The sequence below is a fragment of the Leucopleurus acutus genome (genome assembly GCF_964270905.1).
Source record: "Leucopleurus acutus genome assembly, chromosome: 10".
Classification (NCBI taxonomy): Eukaryota; Metazoa; Chordata; class Mammalia; order Artiodactyla; family Delphinidae; genus Leucopleurus; species Leucopleurus acutus.
This window is the reverse complement of record NC_139153.1, coordinates 39061388-39081330: the sequence shown is the minus strand read 5'-3', so window position 1 is coordinate 39081330 and position 19943 is coordinate 39061388. Positions and strand designations below refer to the sequence as shown.

At 55.6% G+C, this 19943-nt stretch overlaps 4 protein-coding genes across 6 annotated transcripts in view; 1 reads left to right on the top strand and 3 right to left on the bottom strand.

Annotated features, from left to right (window-relative positions):
- RNF123 (ring finger protein 123) overlaps positions 1-11879 on the top strand; it is a 28762-nt gene extending 16883 nt beyond the window's left edge. The window contains exons 28-40 of the mRNA XM_082847782.1: positions 3341-3518; positions 4441-4515; positions 4671-4758; positions 4847-4934; positions 5023-5107; positions 6451-6590; positions 6694-6882; positions 6974-7049; positions 7291-7375; positions 11072-11214; positions 11367-11461; positions 11588-11673; positions 11757-11879. Of these exons, the coding sequence (XP_082703908.1) occupies positions 3341-3518; positions 4441-4515; positions 4671-4758; positions 4847-4934; positions 5023-5107; positions 6451-6590; positions 6694-6882; positions 6974-7049; positions 7291-7375; positions 11072-11214; positions 11367-11461; positions 11588-11673; positions 11757-11877 (1449 nt within the window). The 3' untranslated portion in view covers positions 11878-11879. The remainder of the gene's footprint in view (positions 1-3340; positions 3519-4440; positions 4516-4670; positions 4759-4846; positions 4935-5022; positions 5108-6450; positions 6591-6693; positions 6883-6973; positions 7050-7290; positions 7376-11071; positions 11215-11366; positions 11462-11587; positions 11674-11756) is intronic.
- Positions 7803-11035, bottom strand: AMIGO3 (adhesion molecule with Ig like domain 3). Its single transcript, XM_082847590.1, has one exon. The coding sequence runs from the start codon at positions 10236-10238 to the stop codon at positions 8709-8711; it is 1530 nt and encodes a 509-aa protein (XP_082703716.1). The 5' UTR covers positions 10239-11035; the 3' UTR covers positions 7803-8708.
- Positions 11880-12259: 380 nt separating the features above from the next.
- On the bottom strand, positions 12260-14461 carry GMPPB (GDP-mannose pyrophosphorylase B). The gene is made up of 9 exons (XM_082847787.1): positions 14117-14461; positions 13909-13989; positions 13769-13817; positions 13488-13630; positions 13110-13268; positions 12945-13023; positions 12743-12870; positions 12477-12659; positions 12260-12397 (listed from the first exon to the last, which is right to left on the bottom strand). The coding sequence occupies exons 1-9, from the start codon at positions 14243-14245 to the stop codon at positions 12266-12268; spliced, it is 1083 nt and encodes a 360-aa protein (XP_082703913.1). The 5' UTR covers positions 14246-14461; the 3' UTR covers positions 12260-12265.
- Positions 14462-14853: 392 nt separating this feature from the next.
- The window catches only part of IP6K1 (inositol hexakisphosphate kinase 1), a 72741-nt gene continuing 67651 nt past the window's right edge, over positions 14854-19943 (bottom strand). For all 3 annotated transcript variants that reach the window (XM_082848255.1, XM_082848254.1, XM_082848253.1), the window contains 2 exons: positions 18832-19007; positions 14854-18275 (listed from right to left, as the gene is read on the bottom strand). In XM_082848255.1, coding sequence (XP_082704381.1) covers positions 17742-18275; positions 18832-19007 — 710 coding nt within the window. In that variant the 3' untranslated portion in view covers positions 14854-17741. The remainder of the gene's footprint in view (positions 18276-18831; positions 19008-19943) is intronic.

Below are 19943 nucleotides of genomic sequence, written 5' to 3'. Positions count from 1 at the left end.
GCAAAATTGCTGGATCATATAGTAATTCTATTTTTAATTTTTTTGAGAAACTGCCATATTGTTTTTCATAGTGGTTGCACCATTCCCACTAGCAGGGCACAGGGTTCTGATTTCTGCCTATCCTTGCCAACACTTGTTTCTCAGAAATTTTTTTTTATTAATAGTAATCCTAATCTGTGTAAAGTGGTATCTCATTGTGGTTTTGATTTGCATTTCCCTAGTGATTAGTGATGTTGAGCATCTTTTCATGTAATTATTGTCCATTTGTATATCCTTCTTTGGAGAAATGTCTATTCAATCCTTTTGCCCATTTTTAAATCAGATTGTTTTTCTGTTTTTGATTTGTAGGAGTTCTTTATATATCCTGGGTACCAACCCTTTAGCAGATTATGATTTATAAATATTTTCTCCCATTTTCTCTTTTGATTGTGTCCTTTGATGCACATTTTTTAATTTTGATGAAGTCTAATTTATCTATTTTTTTCTTTTCTTGCCTATGCTTTTGTTGTGATATCCAAGAAATCATTATCAAATCCAGGGTCGTGAAGGTTTTCCACTATGTTTTCTTCTAAGAGTTTTTAGCTCTTAAGTTTAGGTCTGTGACCCATTTTAAGTTAATTTTTGTATATGATGTGAGATAATGGTCCAACTTCATTCTTTTGTATGTGGATATCCAGTGTTCCCAGCACCATTTATTGAAAAGACTGTCCTTTCCCCATTGAATGGTCTTGGCACCCTTGTCAAAAATCATTTGACCATATATGTGAGGGTTTGGGGGTGGGGGGCTCTCTATTCCATTGGTCTGTAGGTCTATGTTTATGCCAGTACCACACTGTTTTTTTTTTTAAATTTATTTTATTATTTTTGGTTGCGTTGGGTCTTGGTTGCTGCATGCGGGCAGCATGTGGGATCTTCCCGGACCAGGACTCGAACCCATGTCCCCTGCATTGGCAGGCGGACTCTCAACCACTGCACCACCAGGGAAGCCCTACCATAGTGTTTTGATTATTGTAGCTTTGCAATAAGTTTTGCAATCAGGAAGTGTGAGATCTGCAGCTTTGTTCTATTTCAACATTGTTTTGGCTATTTGGGGTCCCTTGAGATTCGAAAGGAATTTTAGAATAGTTTTTTCTATGTCTGCAAAAAAAAAAAATCCATTGGGACTTTTATAGGAATTGCATTAAAACTGTAGATTGCTTTGGGTAGTATTGACATCTGATGATATTAAGTCTTCCGGTCCATGAACGTGGGGTGTCTTTCCATTTGTTTGTACCTTTTAAAATTTCTTTGAGTGACATTTCATAGTTTTCAGTGTTTCAAGTGTTTCACTTCCTTGGTTAAATTTACACCTGTTTAATTAATTTTGATTCTAATGTAAATAGAATTATTTTCTCAATTTCCTTTTTGGATTGTTCCTTGCTTGTGTATAGAAACACAATTGATTTTTGTGTGTCGATTTTGTATCCTGCAAATTTCCTGAACTCGTTTATTAATTCTAATAGTTTTTTGGTGGAATCTTTAGGGTTTTCTACATATAAGATCATGTCATCTGCAAACAGAGATAATTTTACTCTCTCCTTTAAAAAATATATATATATATGTATATATATATATATATATATTTATTTGGCTGTGCCGCGTCTTAGTTGCAGCATGCAAGATCTTCATTGCGGCATGCAGGATCTTTAGTTGCAGCATGCAGACTCTTAGTTGTGGCATGCATGTGGGATCTAGTTCCTTGACCAGGGATCGAACCCAGGCCCCTGCATTGGGAGCGTGGAGTCTTAACCACTGGACCACCGGGGAAGTCCCATACTCCCTCCTTTCTAACGTAGATGGCTTTTACTTCTTTTTCTGGCCTAATTCTGGCTAGAACTCCCAATACTATGTTGAATAGAAGTGGCAAAAGCAGACACCTTGTCTTGTTCTTGATCTTAGGGGAAAGCCTGTCATTCTTTCACCATTGAGTATGATGTGAGCTATGGACTTTTCATAATACAGCCTTTATTATGTTGAACTGCCTTTTTTTTTCTTCTACATTTGCAATGCTTACCCTCTTGCCTCCTGCTCCTTCAGCTTCTCCCATTACTAAAGGAAAAGGCCCGTGATGCCTTTCTCTCAGTGTACATCTGCTTACACTACCACTCTCTCCTTCCTTCTCTGTGTCTTGGCTTCCTCATCTTCTCTTCACTCTTTGCCCAGATCAGGCTCCTCCACTTTTCTGAAATAGTCTTGCAAGGTGTCTGTCGAGCTCCCCCCCTCCCTTTTTGGACACATCTCCTCTCCCATTACAGTGGCCCCCTTGGCCGCGTCGGTGCCATTGCCATCCTTTCCTCAGACTCGGTCTTCTCTGGCCTTCGGTGACGCCAGCTCCTGTAGGCCTCCCTGTCCGTGTGTACTTCCAGGCCTAGGGCCACCCTCTGACTTCTTGCTTACATCTTCTCGGGCTCTCAGGTTTGAGAGCACATCAGAGAGCTGGTGGAAAGTGCAGCTGCTCTGGCTCCACTCCAGGAGATGTGGTGCTATGGGTCTGGACTGGGGCCTAGGGCCTCACTCTGGTTGGTGACCCCTCCTGGCCCCTTTTGTGGGATAGACTATCTGGAAACCATACTGTGGGGAACTGGGCCCTTGGCAGGTTTTGTCTGCTTTCCGTGGCCTCTGTTCCACCAGCAGTCATGCTGCCTTTGACCTTCACACCACCTTCTCCTCTGAGCTCCAGACTCATTTTCTGCCTGCCTCCTTAACACCAACTCTTTGGGGGCATCGCTGGGCACCTCATGCTCCACATGTCCTAAGCCACATCCCCTCTGCCCTTCACCAGGCCTGCTTCTCCCCCAGGACTTCCAGCCTCCATGGAGGCTCCATTACGCACAGAAATGTGGGCCCTGTTCTTGTTGCAACCATTCCCTTGCCCTCACAGCCAGTCGGTGCATCCGCATGCCTGGCCATCCAGTCCCTTTGCTGTCTTGGGCCTAGCCAAGGCTGTAGCTTCCTCACTGCCTTGTCCCCACTTGTCCCTGCAGCCCCTTCTGCTCTGGGCAGTGTTCCAACACAGGCTTCTGGTCACATGGCACCCTCTCGCTTAACACCTTCTGTACCTTAAAAAATTGCAACCCAGGATTCTGGTTGGGGTTGTAGTGCTGCCCTATCCAGGCTGGTGGCCTGTCTTGCCTGCCCAGTACAGTGCTTGATTGCTCCTACCTGAGCCACTGCTCCCACTTCCTGGAATCCAGTTCTCATGTCATGTTCCTGGGAGGCCTTTCCTAATCTCCAGACTGGGCCACACCCCCTGTGACCCCTCCCATGAACAGCCCAGCAACACCCTGTGTACCTCCCACAGGAGAAGATGCAGGACATCTACTGGCTGCTGCGTGTCTGCCTGCGGACCATCGAGCATGGAGACCGCACAGGTCCTCTCTTTGCCTTCATGCCCGAATTCTACCTGAGTGTGGCCATCAACAGCTACAGTGCTCTCAAGAATTACTTTGGCCCTGTGCACAGCATGGAGGAGCTCCCAGGTGATGGGGCCATTCAGCCTGGGAGGGGACAGAAAAGGGGGCCTCTGGAGTGAGCCCTAGAAGCCCTGTTCTGAGCCCTCATGGCCCAGCAGCACACATCCCACGTGGGGAGGAGGTGAGGCTCTGCCCAGCATCACACAAGCATTTGCAAAAGTCCCACATGGTGGAGAGCCCTGTCCTAGTACCAGCAGCCATAGAACCAACAGCTCCGCCCTGGTGTTAGGAGGGAAACAGACGAAATGGAGTACAGGGTGTGGGGATCACCCCTACCCCACCCACCCTGCCCCGCCCCACCCCACCCCAGCTTTCACTTCCTTCTTGGTGCTTCTGTGGCCCAGGAGCCAGCTGGCCTCTTACCCTGCTGCCCTGGCGCTGGCCATGGGGTGTGGCATCCCATGCAGGGGCAGAGTGGCTTGTCTTTGCAGATCACAGCAAGGAGTAGGGGGGCCCTGCTGGTGGCCACATAGGAGTCTGGGCTTCTTGCAGACCACTGATTCCAGGCTGGGCTTGGCAGTTTATGTCTGGACTAGGCTGTGGGCTTTTACGCTCCTGGCCTGTCCCCTTGCCCTGCCCTAGGCCTCAGTGCAGGCTTTGTCCTCAGAGGTGGGGCTGTGGGTGCCCAGGGGACTTTGCTGAGCCCTCCAGTGTGTGTGCTGAGATGGGTTTGAGCCCAGGCAGGAGGACTCTTTGTCAGGACCTATCCTCCTGCTGGGACCCGCCCAACGCCCACAATGAGTCTGTGCCTTCAACTCTTACCAACTGTTAGTGAATGCCCTGCTAAAGTCCCCAGATGTCAGCTTGGGCCCAGACTAGCCCTTGGAGCTAGCTCTGGAGCCCACTACCCAAGCCCACCCACCAAGGGGTGTGCCTGCCTCTGGAGTTCGCACTCCCGATCAGCTCATCCTACTACCCAACCCTGCAGGCTATGAAGAGACCCTGACCCGTCTGGCTGCCATCCTTGCCAAACACTTTGCCGACGCACGCATCGTGGGCACTGGTGAGGTGCCCGACAGAGGGCTGGGGGAGATGGGGACGGACGGGATGGTACCTCTGGCTGGCTATTTTCTGCGCACAATGCCGGCCAGGTGGGTATGAGGCATGGGCACCAGGGCTCATGCCAGGCACCTGCTGAGGCATGACCTGTCCCAGCAGATATCCGTGACTCGCTGATGCAGGCCCTGGCCAGCTACGTGTGCTACCCAAACTCCCTGCGGGCCGTGGAGCGGATCCCTGAGGAGCAGTGAGTGGGGGCCCAGGGGCAGGGGGCATGCACTCTGCCCTGTACAGCACTAGCGTCACCCCGTGCCTACCACCCATTGCTCTCACAGGCGTATCGCCATGGTGAGGAGTCTCCTGGCTCCCTATGAGCAGCGGCCCTGGGCCCAGACCAACTGGATCCTGGTGCGGCTCTGGAGGGTAAGCCTGGCTGGAGAGGAGGTGGCTATGGCTGGCTGGAGGGAGGGGTTGCCCTGCCCCACTGACCTCCCGCCAACTCCACCCCCAGGGCTGTGGGTTCGGGTACCGCTATACACGGCTGCCACACCTGCTGAAAACCAAACCTGAGGATGCCAATTTGCCCAGCCTCCAGAGTGAGTATCCAGGTTTGGCAGGCGGGGGCCCTCACCCGCTGCTCTTGCGTTCTCGCAGACTTTCCCACTTCTTCCAGCCTCAGTCCTGGACTCGTGTTGGGCCCCAAACCCCCTGTGTATCCCCTGGGGTTTCCATTTCCCTGCTTCCTCCCAGTCTAAGGACACTCTGGTGCTCTTGAGTCTTGCTCTCCAGTCCCATGTGTGCCCTTTGGTCCTGAACGGTCTGCATGTGTCACAGTGAAAAGGGGCAGCATCTTCCCAGGCTGCTGGCCGCTTATGCAAAGTGATGACCCTATCCCTTGCCCTCTGAACCAGCTCCCTGACCTCCAGCCTTGTCCCAACACCATGTCCTTCTGCCCCTTTACTTTCACTAGCTGGTGCCAGACCCTGGATACCTGAGTCAAGGCAGGGGCACAGACTAAGGGTTGGCCAGGGCCCCAAAGGGTGTCCATGGGGCTTCCTGGAGGAAGTGGCCTTTGGTTGGGAGCAAAGTCTGCATTTTCTGTCCTGGGCCTATGGTCCAGCAAAGCCCTGTGAGCCTGAGGACCTTCACTGGGCCCAGCCCAGGGTCTTGGGCTGTCTTGCTTGCAGAATCTGCCTGCCACATGCTGTACTCACCCCACACAGTGGCTCTCTTTAGCCCATGTGGTATGTTTCTGCCCTTGTGGGAGTGTTTGGGCCTAAAGGGGTCCCCAGAGGCCAAGTTCCTTGTGCAGAGTCACACAGCAAGTCCTTGCCAGTTGCCTTGGTCCTGCCTCCAGGGTGGACCTGAGCTGCAAGTGGAGAACAGCAATGGGGCCAGATATGCATCCTGCTGCTGTAGGAACTATTGATTTGCAGGGGGGGGAGGTATGCCTAGCCCGGTGTGGCTGAGGGCTCTGGTTACTGCTGCCTGTCAGCCCAGACTTGGCGCCCACCACCTCAGCCGTATGCTAAGGCCAGGCCAAGGGCAGCAGAGGACAGTGGAGGATGGCAGGGCTCAGAGGAGGCTCTTGGGAGAAATGGCCTTGATACGAGTGAAGAGGGGTCTAGGTTGCCCCGTCTAGGTCTAGCCCTTCCTGAAGGGCATGTGACTGAGAACTTTCTGGGGATCAGGCTGGGGCTTGGGGGCGGTTCTAGAACTGGGGGTGGGGGAGGCATTGGGAACAACTGCAGCCTGTGGTTGGCCCAGCAGTGCCACCCCCAGGCAGCACTGCACCCTGTCCCCCTGCCTTCAAGACCTGAGTGTTCCCAGGGAGCTGTCTTTCTGCCCTTACACCAACGGCCTGTGAGTGAGGACAGAGGCAGACGGGCAGGGGCCGCTGACTGGAGTCCTGATGATGCCCCTCCCGATGTCCCCACAGAGCCCTGCCCCTCCACCCTGCTGCAGCAGCACATGGCAGACCTGTTGCGGGAGGGTCCTGACGTGGCACCCAGCTTCCTCAACAGCGTCCTCAACCAGCTCAACTGGGCCTTCTCTGAGTTTATCGGCATGATCCAGGAGGTGGGTCACGGAGGGACCTTGTGGGCCAGGGGGTTGCAGAGGATGAGGCACAATCTGCAGTGTGGCCAGACCACTGACTGCTGCCCCCACGTTGGTGGCTCAGATCCAGCAGGCTGCTGAACGCCTGGAGCGGAACTTTGTGGACAGCCGGCAGCTCAAGGTATGTGCCACCTGCTTTGACCTCTCGGTCAGCCTGCTGCGTGTCTTGGAGATGACCATCACGCTGGTGCCTGAGATATTCCTCGACTGGGCCCAGCCTACCTCTGAGATGCTGCTGCGGCGTCTCGCACAGGTGTGTCCATCTGGGCAAGGGTGGTTGGGACCCTGGGGGCACCCCAGTGGTGTGAGCCCACCCATCCACCAATGTGCTCCTGCCCTCACAGCTGCTGAACCAGGTGCTGAACCGGGTGACAGCTGAGAGGAACCTGTTTGACCGCGTGGTCACCCTGCGGCTGCCTGGTGAGGACCTAGAAGCCCTGTACCCAACACACCACAGGCCTTGGTTCCTCTGCCAGGAGCAGTGCTGCCTGATTCTACATTCTGCACTGGGACAGCCTGGCTTGGCACCCCCAGCCTAGCTCAGCCTTCTGTGGGGAGGAGGGTGGGAAGTGTGAATGACGATGATGTCAGCTGGGCAGGGATGGAGCCCCTGCAGCGGGACCACTTGGGTAGCTCATCCCCTTCCTTCCCTTTCCCTTAGGCCTGGAGAGTGTGGACCACTACCCTATTCTGGTGGCAGTGACAGGCATCCTGGTACGACTCTTGGTGCACGGCCCAGCCTCAGGGTGAGTGTTAGGGGCTGGGGTCCCCTGTGGGTGCTGGGCTTGTCTGATGGGGAGGGGGCTGGGCAGGGCCTTCCAAAGCTCATCTCTCACATGGACTTCAGCGTCAGGTCTGGAGCTGGAAGGAAGGTAGTGAGGTATGAACTGAGTAGGTGGCGGCAGCAGCAGCAGCCTAAAGTAGGAGAATCCAGGAGCTCCACAGAGCAGGGTGCCCTGGCCCATGGGCAGAGCCGCTGGCTGTGGCTGTGCCTCAGGCAGGGGCAGGGGAACTAAGACTGTGCTAAGGGCGGGGTGCCATCCTGTGATATCCAGGGACACACTGCTGGGGTTAAGAGCTGAGCACACATACTGCCATCTGTGTCTGTGAAGGCTCCAACGACGAGCATGTACTACCTTTATTAAGAAATTCCATGATAGCTGGATCCAGGACACTTGTGGGCCCCCCAGCTCAGCCCTCACTCAGGAGGGGTTCCCAGTCCCCGCTTCCCTGCCTCCCTGCCGTGGGAGTGGTGAGATGCATATGAAGCCAGGGCACTGCTTCAGCCATTAGGCTGATACCAGTGCCAGCCCTTAAGAGGATTCTGCCCTTGGGAGACAGCAAGTTCCGGCTCAGCCCTCCCATCTTAGCCATGCTCAGCAGGCTTTTTACTGCTGAAAAGCTGGGGGAACAGGTCATTGGTGCCCCTTACCACTGTCTTGTGAGCCCATGGGAGAGGCTCTGCCCTCAGAGTGCCAGTGATGCCCCTGGAGGTCTCTTGAGGAGCCTTGCCTGCTGGTTGCCTTCTCACCAGACTGCATGGACTCGAAGCTTCAAGTAGCTTGAATGTTGGTGCGTGGGGAGTCACATTTCACCAGAGGGAGGGCTTGTAATTCCTCTTTCCACCCTCGGGGTGGGGACTCAGTCTTCCTTTGAAGTCTTCCTCCTTTTCCCCTGTGGGCCATTCCTGTCCCCTTGGGAAGCAGAAGGTGGTCATGCTTCAATTCTTCACCACGACTCTCCTTGATGGCTGCCTTAGCCCCTGCGGGTGAACCTGGGGCTCTAATGCAAGGGCTCTTCCAGATGGCCCTCGGTTCCAATCCTCATGTGGGCACAGGTAGGCCCTGCTAGGTCCTGGGATGTTTTGGTCCTGTGTTGCTGGGGAGAAGCAGGAGAGAGCTGGGGACTTCAGCCCCTCTACCAGTGAGTGGTGTTGCTGTGGTTTATGTCGAGGCCCACACAGGAGGCTGGAGGACCAAGCCCAGTGCTTCCCACCAGCATCTGGCACTTCTCTGGGCAGCAGCGGGGAGCAGGGCAAGCAGTGGGCAGGTAGTGGCCTTGGTGGGGCCCCTGGGCAGCCTAGGTCATCACCAGACCCTCAGAGCCTGTGGAGCTAGTGGACTCAGAGCCAGCCTTGAGCCGCAGGCCCAAGGGATTGTGGAGATCAAAGTCTTCAGCTACCGCTAGCTGCACACGACCATTGAGGCTTCTCCTGCCAGGTTCCAGAAAGACCACGTGCTTGTGGACACTGGCCTTGCGTCTCGGTGCGTCGGGCGGCGTGGTGCTGAGCACTGAGGACTGTGCGCTCAGCTCCTGGAGTGGGCTGGGTGTTCGGGGCCAGCGGCGGCAGCGGCAGGTGTGATGGTAGCAGCTGCGGCAGCCGGGGCAGGGTGGCGTGAACAGGTAGAGCAGCACGAGCACCAGGCCCACGGCGCAGCCCAGCAGCGTGGTGAAGCCCGTGTTGAAAGTGTCAGGCTCAGGGTGTGGAAAGTGCACACTTACGTTGTACTCGTGTGTCTGGTTGTGATGCAGGTGGGGTCCAGTAGCCAGGCACACAAAGACACCCTCGTGCCATGGCTGCACGTTGCTGATGGCCAGGCTGCCATCAGCCCGCACTGCGATGCTGCCGTTGCGAGACCCTGGTGCCACAAGCAGCTCATGCTGCGGCGAGACCCAGGCAATGTGCACGGCTGGGGCGCTGGTGTTGCAGTGTAGCCTCAGGGACTGCCCCACCTGCACATGCAGCTGTTCTTCAGGCTGCTCTAGGCCCCGAGCCAGGGCAGCTGAGCAGTTCTCAAAGACACGGCTGTGCTCAAAGAAGCGCACGCGGGAGGTGGGTACCTTGAAGGCCAGGCATGTGTACTCGCCCGCGAAGTCGCTCACAGCGCTGAGCCCCCGCTGGTGCCAGCGTTGCAGCAGATGGTAGAGATGGCAGTCACAGGGTAATGGGTTGTTGTGCAAGTAAAGGCCGTTCTTGAGAAAGGCTGGCAGTGAAGCCAGGTCAGGTACAGGGATGCGTCCTAGGTGGTTGGAGGAGAGATCCAGAGTACGTAGGTGGGTCGTGCCCAGGCCGTGCAGGTGATTGAAAGAGAAGGACGCAAGTTCATTGCAGCCCAGGTAGAGACGACTGAGCGCGCCCAGGCCGTGGAAGGCCTGCTCGTCTAAGTGTGCCAGGCGGTTATTGAACAGAAGCAGCATCTTGAGCTCCCCCAGGCCGTCGAGGTCGTGGCGGCCCAGGGCCCGCAGGGCGTTAGATGATAAATCGAGCAGCCGCAGGCCGCTGGCATTGGTGAAAACTCCCGGACCTAGCGTATCCAGCTCGTTGTGATTTAAACGCAGGGCGCGGAGCCGGGAGAGGGGCGCCAACCAGCCGGGGCGCAGGCGCTGCAGCGCATTGTGGCTCAGGTCGAGGTCTGCAGCTGCAGCTGGTAACGCGCCCGGCACATCCTGCAGCCCCAGGCCGGCGCAGCTCAGGAGGTCGGCAGCGCAGACACATTTGTAGGGACAGTTATGAGGCGCAGGGGACAGGAAGCCCTCGGAGTCCAGGGTGCTCATTAATCCGACACGCAGCATGCACAGCAGTGTGCCCTGCAGCACCAGCCGGGCCATGGCGGCGGCTGCCAGGGGTGGGACAGGGCAGCTTGGTGCGGGGCGCAGCTCCGAGACTCACCCACTTCACATCCGGCTTGAAGTGCGGGGCGCTAAATGGCCAGTGGCCAGCGAGACAGTATGTGGGCTCCGTCCCGCAAGGCCGACGGCTCCAGCTGCCCGGCTCCAGATTTTGGGTTGCGTTGGGGCCACGCTCTGCTCGGCACTCCCTTCTCAGGCTTCCCCAGCTCTCTCCTGAGTGCCTTTCTGAGCACTCAGCTTCTAAATACTCTCCGGGAGGCGATTTCTCGGGGGCGGGGCCTCAGGCTCCCATTGGCTCCCATTGGAGGGGCGGGGTAGCCGCGTCCCCCGGCGTTCATAGGCCCCCGCGTGGCCGCCAGAGGGTGAGCGAGTTGGGCCACAATACCCTAGCCTGAGCTTGGCTGGCGGCTTTCCAGAGGGCCCGTCTCCCGGAACCCTGGGAAGCATGCCTTTAAGCTTCTTGTGTTGTGTTTCCTTTTAAGGGTTAACGTTTATGAGGGGGCAGGTGTTTTCTTTGAAGGGTTAACATATATGATTGGGCAGCTGTTTCCTTTTAAGGGTTAACGTAAATGAAGGGGCAGGTGGACTTCCATTATCTTCTGGTGGTGCTCCCTTAAACTGGTACCCGACAATGTGGGTCCTTACTGGGATCTAGGACTTTACTGGGAGGACTGGAGAGAAGCAGGGAGACTGGGTGGAATGAACCAGGCAATAATGCAAATAGGCTGGACTTTCCACCCCCACCCCTCCGAACAGATACTGATTTCAGACAGGCCCAGCTTCTGACTACCCTTGTACCCTCTCCCACCTAGGACAGAGAGAGCCACATCAGTGCTCCTGGCTGATCCCTGCTTCCAGCTCCGCTCCATATGCTATCTCTTGGGGCAGCCAGAGCCCCCTACCCCTGGCACTGCCCTGCCTGCCCCTGACCAGAAGCGCTTCTCCCTACAGAGCTGTGAGTAGGCTGGGGGTGGGTCAGGGAAGAGAGGGATTTGGGGCTGGGCCAGGTTAGTGGTCTTAAGAGGAGCAAATTCCCAGGCAGTGAGTACTCAAGAGGCACTGGGTTCTAGGGCCACATTTGGCCTGACACCTCCTACCACCTGCCAGACACAGATTACATCAGTGTTGAGGAACTGACCCAGGTGGAACAGATGTTGGCACACCTGACCTCTGCATCTGCCCAGGCAGCAGCTGCCTCCCTGGTGAGTGGGGCCACAGCATACGGGTCCACACAACCCCAGTACACGTCACCACAGCTGTGTGCGTAGTGTACACCCAACTTGTCTGGGCACCCGACCCCAGCCCACCCTGCACTCTGCTCCCTGCAGCCCACCAGTGAGGAAGACCTCTGCCCCATCTGCTATGCTCACCCCATTTCTGCTGTGTTCCAGCCCTGTGGCCACAAGTCCTGCAAGTAAGTGGGCTGCACGGGCACAAGGGGCTGGGTGGGGAACAGCAGGGATACACAGGCCATCTTTATGCCCTCCCCTGTTGTAGAGCCTGCATCAACCAGCACCTGATGAACAACAAGGATTGCTTCTTCTGCAAAGCCACCATCATGTCTGTAGAGGACTGGGACAAGGCAGCCAGTGCAAGTGCCACTTCCTCGGCTGCCTAGGCCTACCTGGCCCACACAGCAGGAACCTCTACCCTTAAACTCAAACCCAGGCTGGGCCCTATTTATGAGCCCCTTGCCCTGTCCCCCACGGCCCCCCACATGCCCTATTTGTGCCTGAGCTTGACTTTCAGTCAGGGCCACAGTGAGCATTAAATTATTATTCCATACAGTCCTGGCCCAGCCCATCTTGAGGGAGTGGGCTTTGTGGGGTATGCCCAGCAAGGATCTTGCCAGATTATGTCCACAGGAGAAGGCGGGTGTCCGATGGCTTCAACCTTGTCCAATCCTCCCCAGTCAGATGGCAATGAGTCCAGGGCCTCCTGATGTGTCGAGCCAGTGATCCCCTTGCCAGTGGGGAAATGGGGGCTCAGCCAGCCCCACAGCATCCTCACATGATGATGCGGGGCTCCGGCACCGACTCACCAATAGACTTGTGGGGCAGCACACTGGCCCCGTTGAGGTAGAGCTCGTCGTTAACTATGACGTCCTCACCCAGCACTGTCACGTTCTCCATGCGCACCTTGGGGGGAGGGGCAGGCCTGTCAGCGAGGCAGAGGCATTCCCCAACCCTCCCCATCTGGCCCAGCCCGGAGGCTTACCCACTGGCCCACGCGGCAGCGCCAGCCTACAATGCAGGACTCAAGCCAGGAGTGGGAGCGAATGTGGGCATCTCGCAGCACCGTGCACCGCCGAATGCACACACCATCCTCCACCACCACACCAGGACCCAGACTCACATTAGGGCCAATGCTGCAGTTCTCGCCAATACGGGCACTTGGGTCCTGAGGACAGCGGGGAAAACACAAGTGGGCCATCTGTCCCCCAAGGTTGAGGGGGTTGACAATGCTCTGAGCAAGGGCCTCACCACCAGCACGTTGCCCACAATGCCGGGGCCTGAGCACAGTTGCTCAGGCTGCTTCTGTCGCAGCGACTGCAGGAAGAGGCACATGCCGGTGAGGAAATCCTTGGGCTGCCCAATGTCCATCCAGAAGCCTGTAGGGAGAGAATGCATCAGGGGGCTCAGCCCAGCCACAGACCACCCCCACCCTGTGGCCTCCCTGCCTCACCCTGCAACTCCATGGCATAGAGCTGCCCCTCCTTGGCCATGACAGGGAAGATCTCCTTCTCAATGGATGTGGGCTGCAGCTGTGGGAGTGGGCAGCTCATGAGCAGGGTCATGGCAGTGGTGGCCTGCCCTACCCCAGCCCACCCAGCAGCTGGCTTCTACACACCTGGATGCGCCGTAGCACTGGAGGGCTCAGGATGTACATGCCTGCGTTGATCTTGTTGGAAACAAACACCTGCGGCTTCTCCACGAACCGGTGAATGCGGCCTGTGTCCGCCTCACACACTACCACGCCATACTTAGAGGGTTCCTCCACTTTGGTCACCTGAGTGCAGGGGGACTTCAGGCCTAGTCCAGGGCTCCTGAGCCTTGATATACATGCTGTCCTAAATTTCAGGGGCTTTGCCGAAAATGCTTAAAGGCACAAACTGCACAGCTCTGCAACCGCAACACCAAGGGGCAGTTCAAGGCTGGAGGATGGGAGAGGCTAGGGAGGCTGCGCATGGGGACAGGTACATTAGAGCAGAAAGACGTGCTCTCTTACCAGAATTGAGCCCTCCTGGCCATGGTGCCGGTGGAACTGCACCATGGCTTGAAAGGGGAAATCGCAGATCACGTCACTGTTGAGGACGAAAAAAGGGTCTGCAGTCTCAGAGAGCAAGTCACGGGCCAGTGCCAGGGGCCCAGCTGGGGGAGAGGAACAGGTCACCATCATTTTGGGGGTCTGAGCCCCTGGATCCAGGCTCAGCAGTCCCCATCCAGGCTGAGTCTTGCTCCTTCCCTGGCCCTAAACCCTCCCCAAGGGACCTTCCTATCTCTACTGACCTGTTCCTAAAGGCTCCTCTTCATGGGACATAGAGATTCGGATTCCTAGCTGGAAGAAAGAAGCCCCCCGTCAGGTTCCTCTCACCACGGTGAAAAGTTGAGCGGGGACCAAGGGAAAGAGCGAGAAGTCCGTGCCTCACCCTTTGCTCCTGCGCCTTCATTTCCTTCTCCAGCACCTGAGACATATAGCTCACAGCCAGAATCACGTGGTCCACGCCGGCCTGTGGGCAACAGAACAGCGCCGGCCGCCAAGCGGATTCAGCCGAAGGCACAGGTGTCCCCGATCCCCAATCGCTGGCCGTCCCTCATCCTATCAGGTCCTACCAAGATCCCGGCCCCGGGCCTTACCGCGGCCAGCGCCTCCACTTGGTGCAGCAAGATAGGCTTATTGCAGAAGTCCACCAGCGGCTTCGGGATGCTTAGCGTCAGCGGCCGCAAGCGCGTCCCATAGCCACCCACCAAAATCAGTGCCTTCATTGCGCCTGCGGGCGGCCGGAGAGTGAGTCCCGGGCTCCGAGGTGTCCGCGGCCTGCCTGGCGGACCCCTGCCGCACACTCCCGCCGCTGTGCCCGGCCCCTCGCCCTTCACCCGCCAGACTGACCAATTCTGGCTCTGCCTTGTCCGCCCAGTCCGCGCTGACGCTAGGGCCGAGACCGCAGCAAACCTGGACACGACGCCGGACGGAGACCGACTGCCTCCCAACTCGGGCCGGCGGCCGGCGGGAAGTGACGTAAACTCGGGCGGCCCAATCAGCTACCGTATACGTGGCACACAGTCGGCGTCGAAGCGCCGAAACGCGACGCTCCGGCCGACGTAGCCAATGAGAGCCGAGCGCGCCGGGCTACCATGGGGACCGGGACCCGGACCTGCGGGTCAGCTGGCCATTGGCGGATACAAAAGCGGAGCTGGCGCCAAGGGCGAGGCTTCTTTTGCGCTGCGCCCCAGCCGCTTCCGGCCCCTCCCCGCCTCACCGGGCCGGCCGGGCCGGGGAGGGGCCGAGGATGCGGGCGGGCCGGACTTTGCCAGTCTCCCGGAGGCCGAGGGGTTTCTCAAAGACACGGACACGCCTCGGTTTCTAGCGGCTTTATTTTGACATACACGACCTCAGACACAAGCGGGGCGGGCAGCGCTAGGTGTACAGAAAGGGGCATGCTCAGCCCAATGCCGGAGCAGCCCCTCCCCTGCACGCAAGGTCCCGAGAAAACGCAACCGCGCCCAGACGCGACCGGAGCCACGTGTCATATCCGGGCGCAGGGCTCGGGCGGCGTGGACAAGCTTAGGCAGCTTCCAGGAAAGTGGAGTAGAGAGCGGTCCTCCAGGCGAGGCCTTGCAGTTCCCCGAGAAGCAAAGATACCAGGCCCTTCCCTTGGTTCTCCCCAAACTTTTCCCCATTAAAACAGTTTTTAAATCGGCACAAACAAAACCAAATTGAACAGTTTTAAAAGTTCAAGCAATCTGCATCTAGGGGGGGGTGCACGTGGCGGGATGTGAGCAAGTGAGCAAAGGATACGAACTAGCCCAGGCCTTTGGCCCCTTAAGGAAAATCCCCACGCCCACTGTACAGGCCCGGATGTGAGGGAGGGGTGGCGTCCCGGGCAAGTTGCAAAACTGGTCCCCTTCCTCTTTAAGCACCGCCCATCCCACCCCGCTAGGGGGCTGGTGTCGACTTCGCCCAGGGAAGCACTATAGAGAGGGGTCGCTTGAACGCCCCAACCCGTGATCCCATCTTGCACTTTGGTCCCAAGTTGGGGCTGGGAAGGCAGGGCCTGGCAGGGACAGGGCTCTCTAGCATGGAACAGGGCGAAATGGTGGCAAAGAGCGTGTGCAGACACACATGCCCACCACCCACCAGAAAACAGGGCTGTGTCTCCCAAGTGTTCAAAAGTACTGAAAACAAGGGACCCTGCCCTGGGGGAGAAGCAGCAAATCCCAGCCCTGCTCTTTTAGTGCCAGGCAAACACTGAATTTAAGTCGGTACAGCCTCTCTCGCGATGAAGAGCGGAATGGGGCAGCATCTCCCATAATATACAAACTCAGGAAGCACAGCACATCCCCAGGCTGGAGAGGTGCCATCAAATGGGTCCCGAGTGGCCCCAGACCCTTTGCTTTAGCCTCTGCCTTACCAGGAAATGACTATCCACACTAATGAAGAGCTACTGCCCCCATGGATGAAGCCACAGAATAGTACAGAAGATGGTCATTACTGACCAAAACAGGCAAGCTGCCCCTCCTAGCCCCAAGGAATGGGAACCTGCCCACCAATGGCACCAGGGTCAGAGGGCCGAGAGAGATGGGATCCCATCAAGGAGCCCATTTAAGATGTGTGGGGCTGCATCTCTAAGGACCAGGAAATTAGTCCATCAGTTACCAAGGCCTCTCAGAGACACAGGCTGGCAGGCTTACCATTAATGCCCCAATAGGGACATGCTAAAAGTGACAATGACAGTGGCCCTAGACTCAGAGGTGAGAGCACTAACCTCAGCAATGGCTAGGTGAGTGCAGTATCACCTGGCCACATGTGTTAGAGGTGGCAGGTCTCTGTGCCATTAAGGGCTGGCAGCAAAAGTTATGGGCAAGGAATGGGTCACCCCCTGGGCCTTCACTGTGCTACTGTCAGTGTTGAGTGTTGAGGGGGCCACACTCCAGGCTCACAGAGAGGGTGTTGGGCCAGCAGGGAAACACCTCCTCCAATTCATTTTGCTACCAGTTCTTTTAGAAAAGGTAGCACCTGCTGGGGAAGGGCACAGGGGCAAAAGCTCACCTCAGAAATGGTAAAGAGAATATTTTGCTGAGGGAAGCATGAAGAAAATCAATATTTACTAATGAACAAGGCTACACCCCAGGGGAAAGATCACAGGGGCTGGTAGATGGACAAATGGACAGACTGATGGACCCCAGTACTGATAAGACAAAACTCTCACTAGCAGAATCTGGGCACCTGCACCCAGCACCCAATGTCCCTATAAGCAAACAAGCTTAAAGTTCTCCGTCACAAGCCTGGAGCTCCTCACATGGGCTGCTGCCTTGAGCTTGGCCTGGGGAGAGGTGAGACCCTGAGCGGACCACAGCCTTTGAGCCCTGGAAGGAGCAGCCCATCCAAGGCAGCACAGCTGCCCAAGCTAGAGGAAGAGGACTCCTACCCACAGCACAAGGACTGCAAATACTAGCTGGGTCAGAGCCATCAGAGGCCCTGAGGCCTGCTGGAACACTGACTCTCCTCAGCAAACAGAGCAGGGCCCCCCTCCAGTGGGGCAAGAGGGGATGGCCTCCTTAGGCAAGGGATCTTGGTGAGAAACGCTGGCTGGGCTGTGCAGGCAGGAGGAGGAGCAGGTTCAAGTGCCAAATAGTGCCTGGGGATCCCAGGGCCTGCCCTCTACCATTGCTGGCTTCAGCACAGCTTCATGAATCTAGCCTCATGCCAAGGTCAGAACCGAGAAGGGTCCAGCTGTGTGCAGTTGGCCCTGTGGTGCCCTGGGGACATCTGTTACAGACCTGGGTGATACCCACAACACAAGCTACGAAGTCCCCCAAGAGATGGGCACCCAACCCTCTACTACTGGGAACAAGGGATGAGTGAGCATGGAGGGGCCCTGAGCCAACCCAGGGCTTCACCCCACAACTAGCAGGACCCTGCAGCCACAGACCCCAAAGACCTAGGCAAGAGAAACCAATGTCCAAGGGCAACCTGTCCCTGCTGCCAAGCCCACCAGGGGTATCTCTTCCTTCCTAAGTCAGCCTGGACACAGCAGTCAGAACCATAGAGCTAGGAAGCCTGGCTGAGAGGATGTGTTCTGCCCTCCTTCACTTTATATATATGGATTCCAGGCTACAGCTAAAAACATTTCTTTTAGTTTACACCAAAGAGAAATATAACCCTTTTAAAAGCAAGTCTGTGTGTCCTCATGGCGAGTTCAGAGCAATGGTCCCTGCCTGAGGGTGGAGAGGAAGGGGTTCTGGAAGCCCAGAGCTGGGCCTACTGGTTCTCGTCCCGCATCTGTTCCATGATGCTGATGAGGTTCTCCAGGCCAAACACATAGCCTCGGTCAGGCCCATCATGCACAGTGGGGTCATCTCGGAAGCCCTTGAATGTGCTGTGTGCAAAGTCGATCATGCGGACATCCACCTTGGGTGGAGAGAAGGGGCCCACCTCGGGGCTGGTGCTGCTGGGGCTGGTGCTAGGGCCACAGGATGGTGCCACCTCAGGGAGCCCTGTGTCCAGGTGCTTGATACGCATTTCGGACCGGCGGTCCAGGTAGGACTCAGACCGGCACTCCTTACCATCATAGATGACAAGCAGGGAACTGGAGTAGAAGCGGTAGGAGGCCTGCCGCTCCAGTACAGCTTTCAGGCCTCGCAGTTTGCTCAGGATGGGCTCAAAAAGGTCACGCCGCAGGTCCAGGCCATTGTGCAGGTACTGATAGAGGGCATTGCGGAAGCCTTCAATGGAGAGCCCACGGCCATAGTACTTGTTCCTGCAGAGGTAATGCCCCGTGTCCAGCTGGTACACCTGAAACCCCAGGAGACAGACAGGTGAGTACCAGGGAGGTCTGATGACCTCACGGTGCCCTGGGCAGGCACTATCTGGAAAGTACTTCTGACCAACCTGAGCTTTTCTGCTCAACCCTACACAACTAGAGTAGGCAGGCCAAGTTCACCCTAAGTTTTCCTGTGGTAAAGCCAGCAATGTGCAGAGACCAGGCCTACAGGTTTTCTGTCACTACCTTTGGAGCCCTCCTCCAAGTTGCCCCAGGAGACCAGCTGGACTCAAACTAGGAATTATCTTGCTGACAGACAAGAGTCTTACTTGCCCCAATATGAAGGCAACAGGCTCTCACAGTGGTTCTGCACTGGAGCCCAGACCAAGGTCCCCAGGTAAGGACAAGAGGGCTCAGGGAACATGTCTACAAAAATGCACTCAGCACCCTGTAGGGGACTCACCCTCTCGGAGGAGATTCTGGACCACTGTGGGCCAGGAGGACACCTGGCTCGGATAGCAGGCAGGCACACACACAACCCAAAACATGCAAGCAGAAGCACCTAGGCTCTCACCAAGGATGACTCACCTGCATGCCACAGACCCTGACACCCAGCGTAGCTGACGTACTTTGCTCACACTTCCGCATCTGCCGGGCTGCCTTCTCAGCTGATGCATCATCACCATGCTGCCGGGTGCCCATCTTCAGGTCCAGCACACAGGGGTACTTGAAGTGGTGCACCACGTTCTCAAGCAGGAGGAACTCTGGGCCACAGTCAAGGGGAATAACCACCAAACTCACCATCAGCCCCAGCCAGAAAAGCATAATCCCATTTTTCTATAAAAGGAGGCATTCCATTCTAATGTAATCTGTATTCACCTCACAAACTCTCAAATGTGGATTTCAAACCACTGGCTTATTATTTCTTTAAAAAAATTTTTTGTTGTGGTAAAATACACGTAACATTTATCATTTTAACCATTTTTAAGTATACAGTTCAGTGGCATTAAGTACATTCATATTATTGTGCAACCATCACCACCATCCAATCTCCAAAACTTTTTCATCTTCCCAAATAGAAATTAGAAACTGTACCCATTAAACAGTAACTCCCATTCCCCTCTCCCCTGCCCCCATAACCACTGTCTACTTTCTGTCTCTATGAATTTGCCTGTTCTAGATACTTCATATAAGTGGCATCATGTAATATTTGTCCTTTTGTATCTGGCTCTTTCGCTTAGCAAATTGTTTTCAAGGTTCATCCATATTGTAGCATGTGACAAAATTTCATTCCTTTTTATGGCTGACTAATTTTTCATTGTATGTATATACCACATTTGTTGATATCATTTTTATTTTATTCTTTAGCTCTGTCTTGCAGGCATACAATAAACCAAAGAAGATTTGGCAGTTTCACATACATCCCTGGCACCATCAGTAAACCAAGGCCCTGCTCAATCCAGTGTCTCACTCAGGCCTAAGAAGTAAGGAACTTCCTTTGTAGCACTACTACAAAAATGATAAATCAGATTTAACATTCCCAAACAGGAATCTTTAGAAAAATCTGTATTTAAATTTCTATCTTGCCATTTTCTGAATAAACTTCAAACCAGTGGACCATATATTTAAACTTATCCCTTAGTACTTCTAGGATCTTCTGCTTAAAATGGCTCTGTGGTCCTGGCCTCCTGGCATTTATA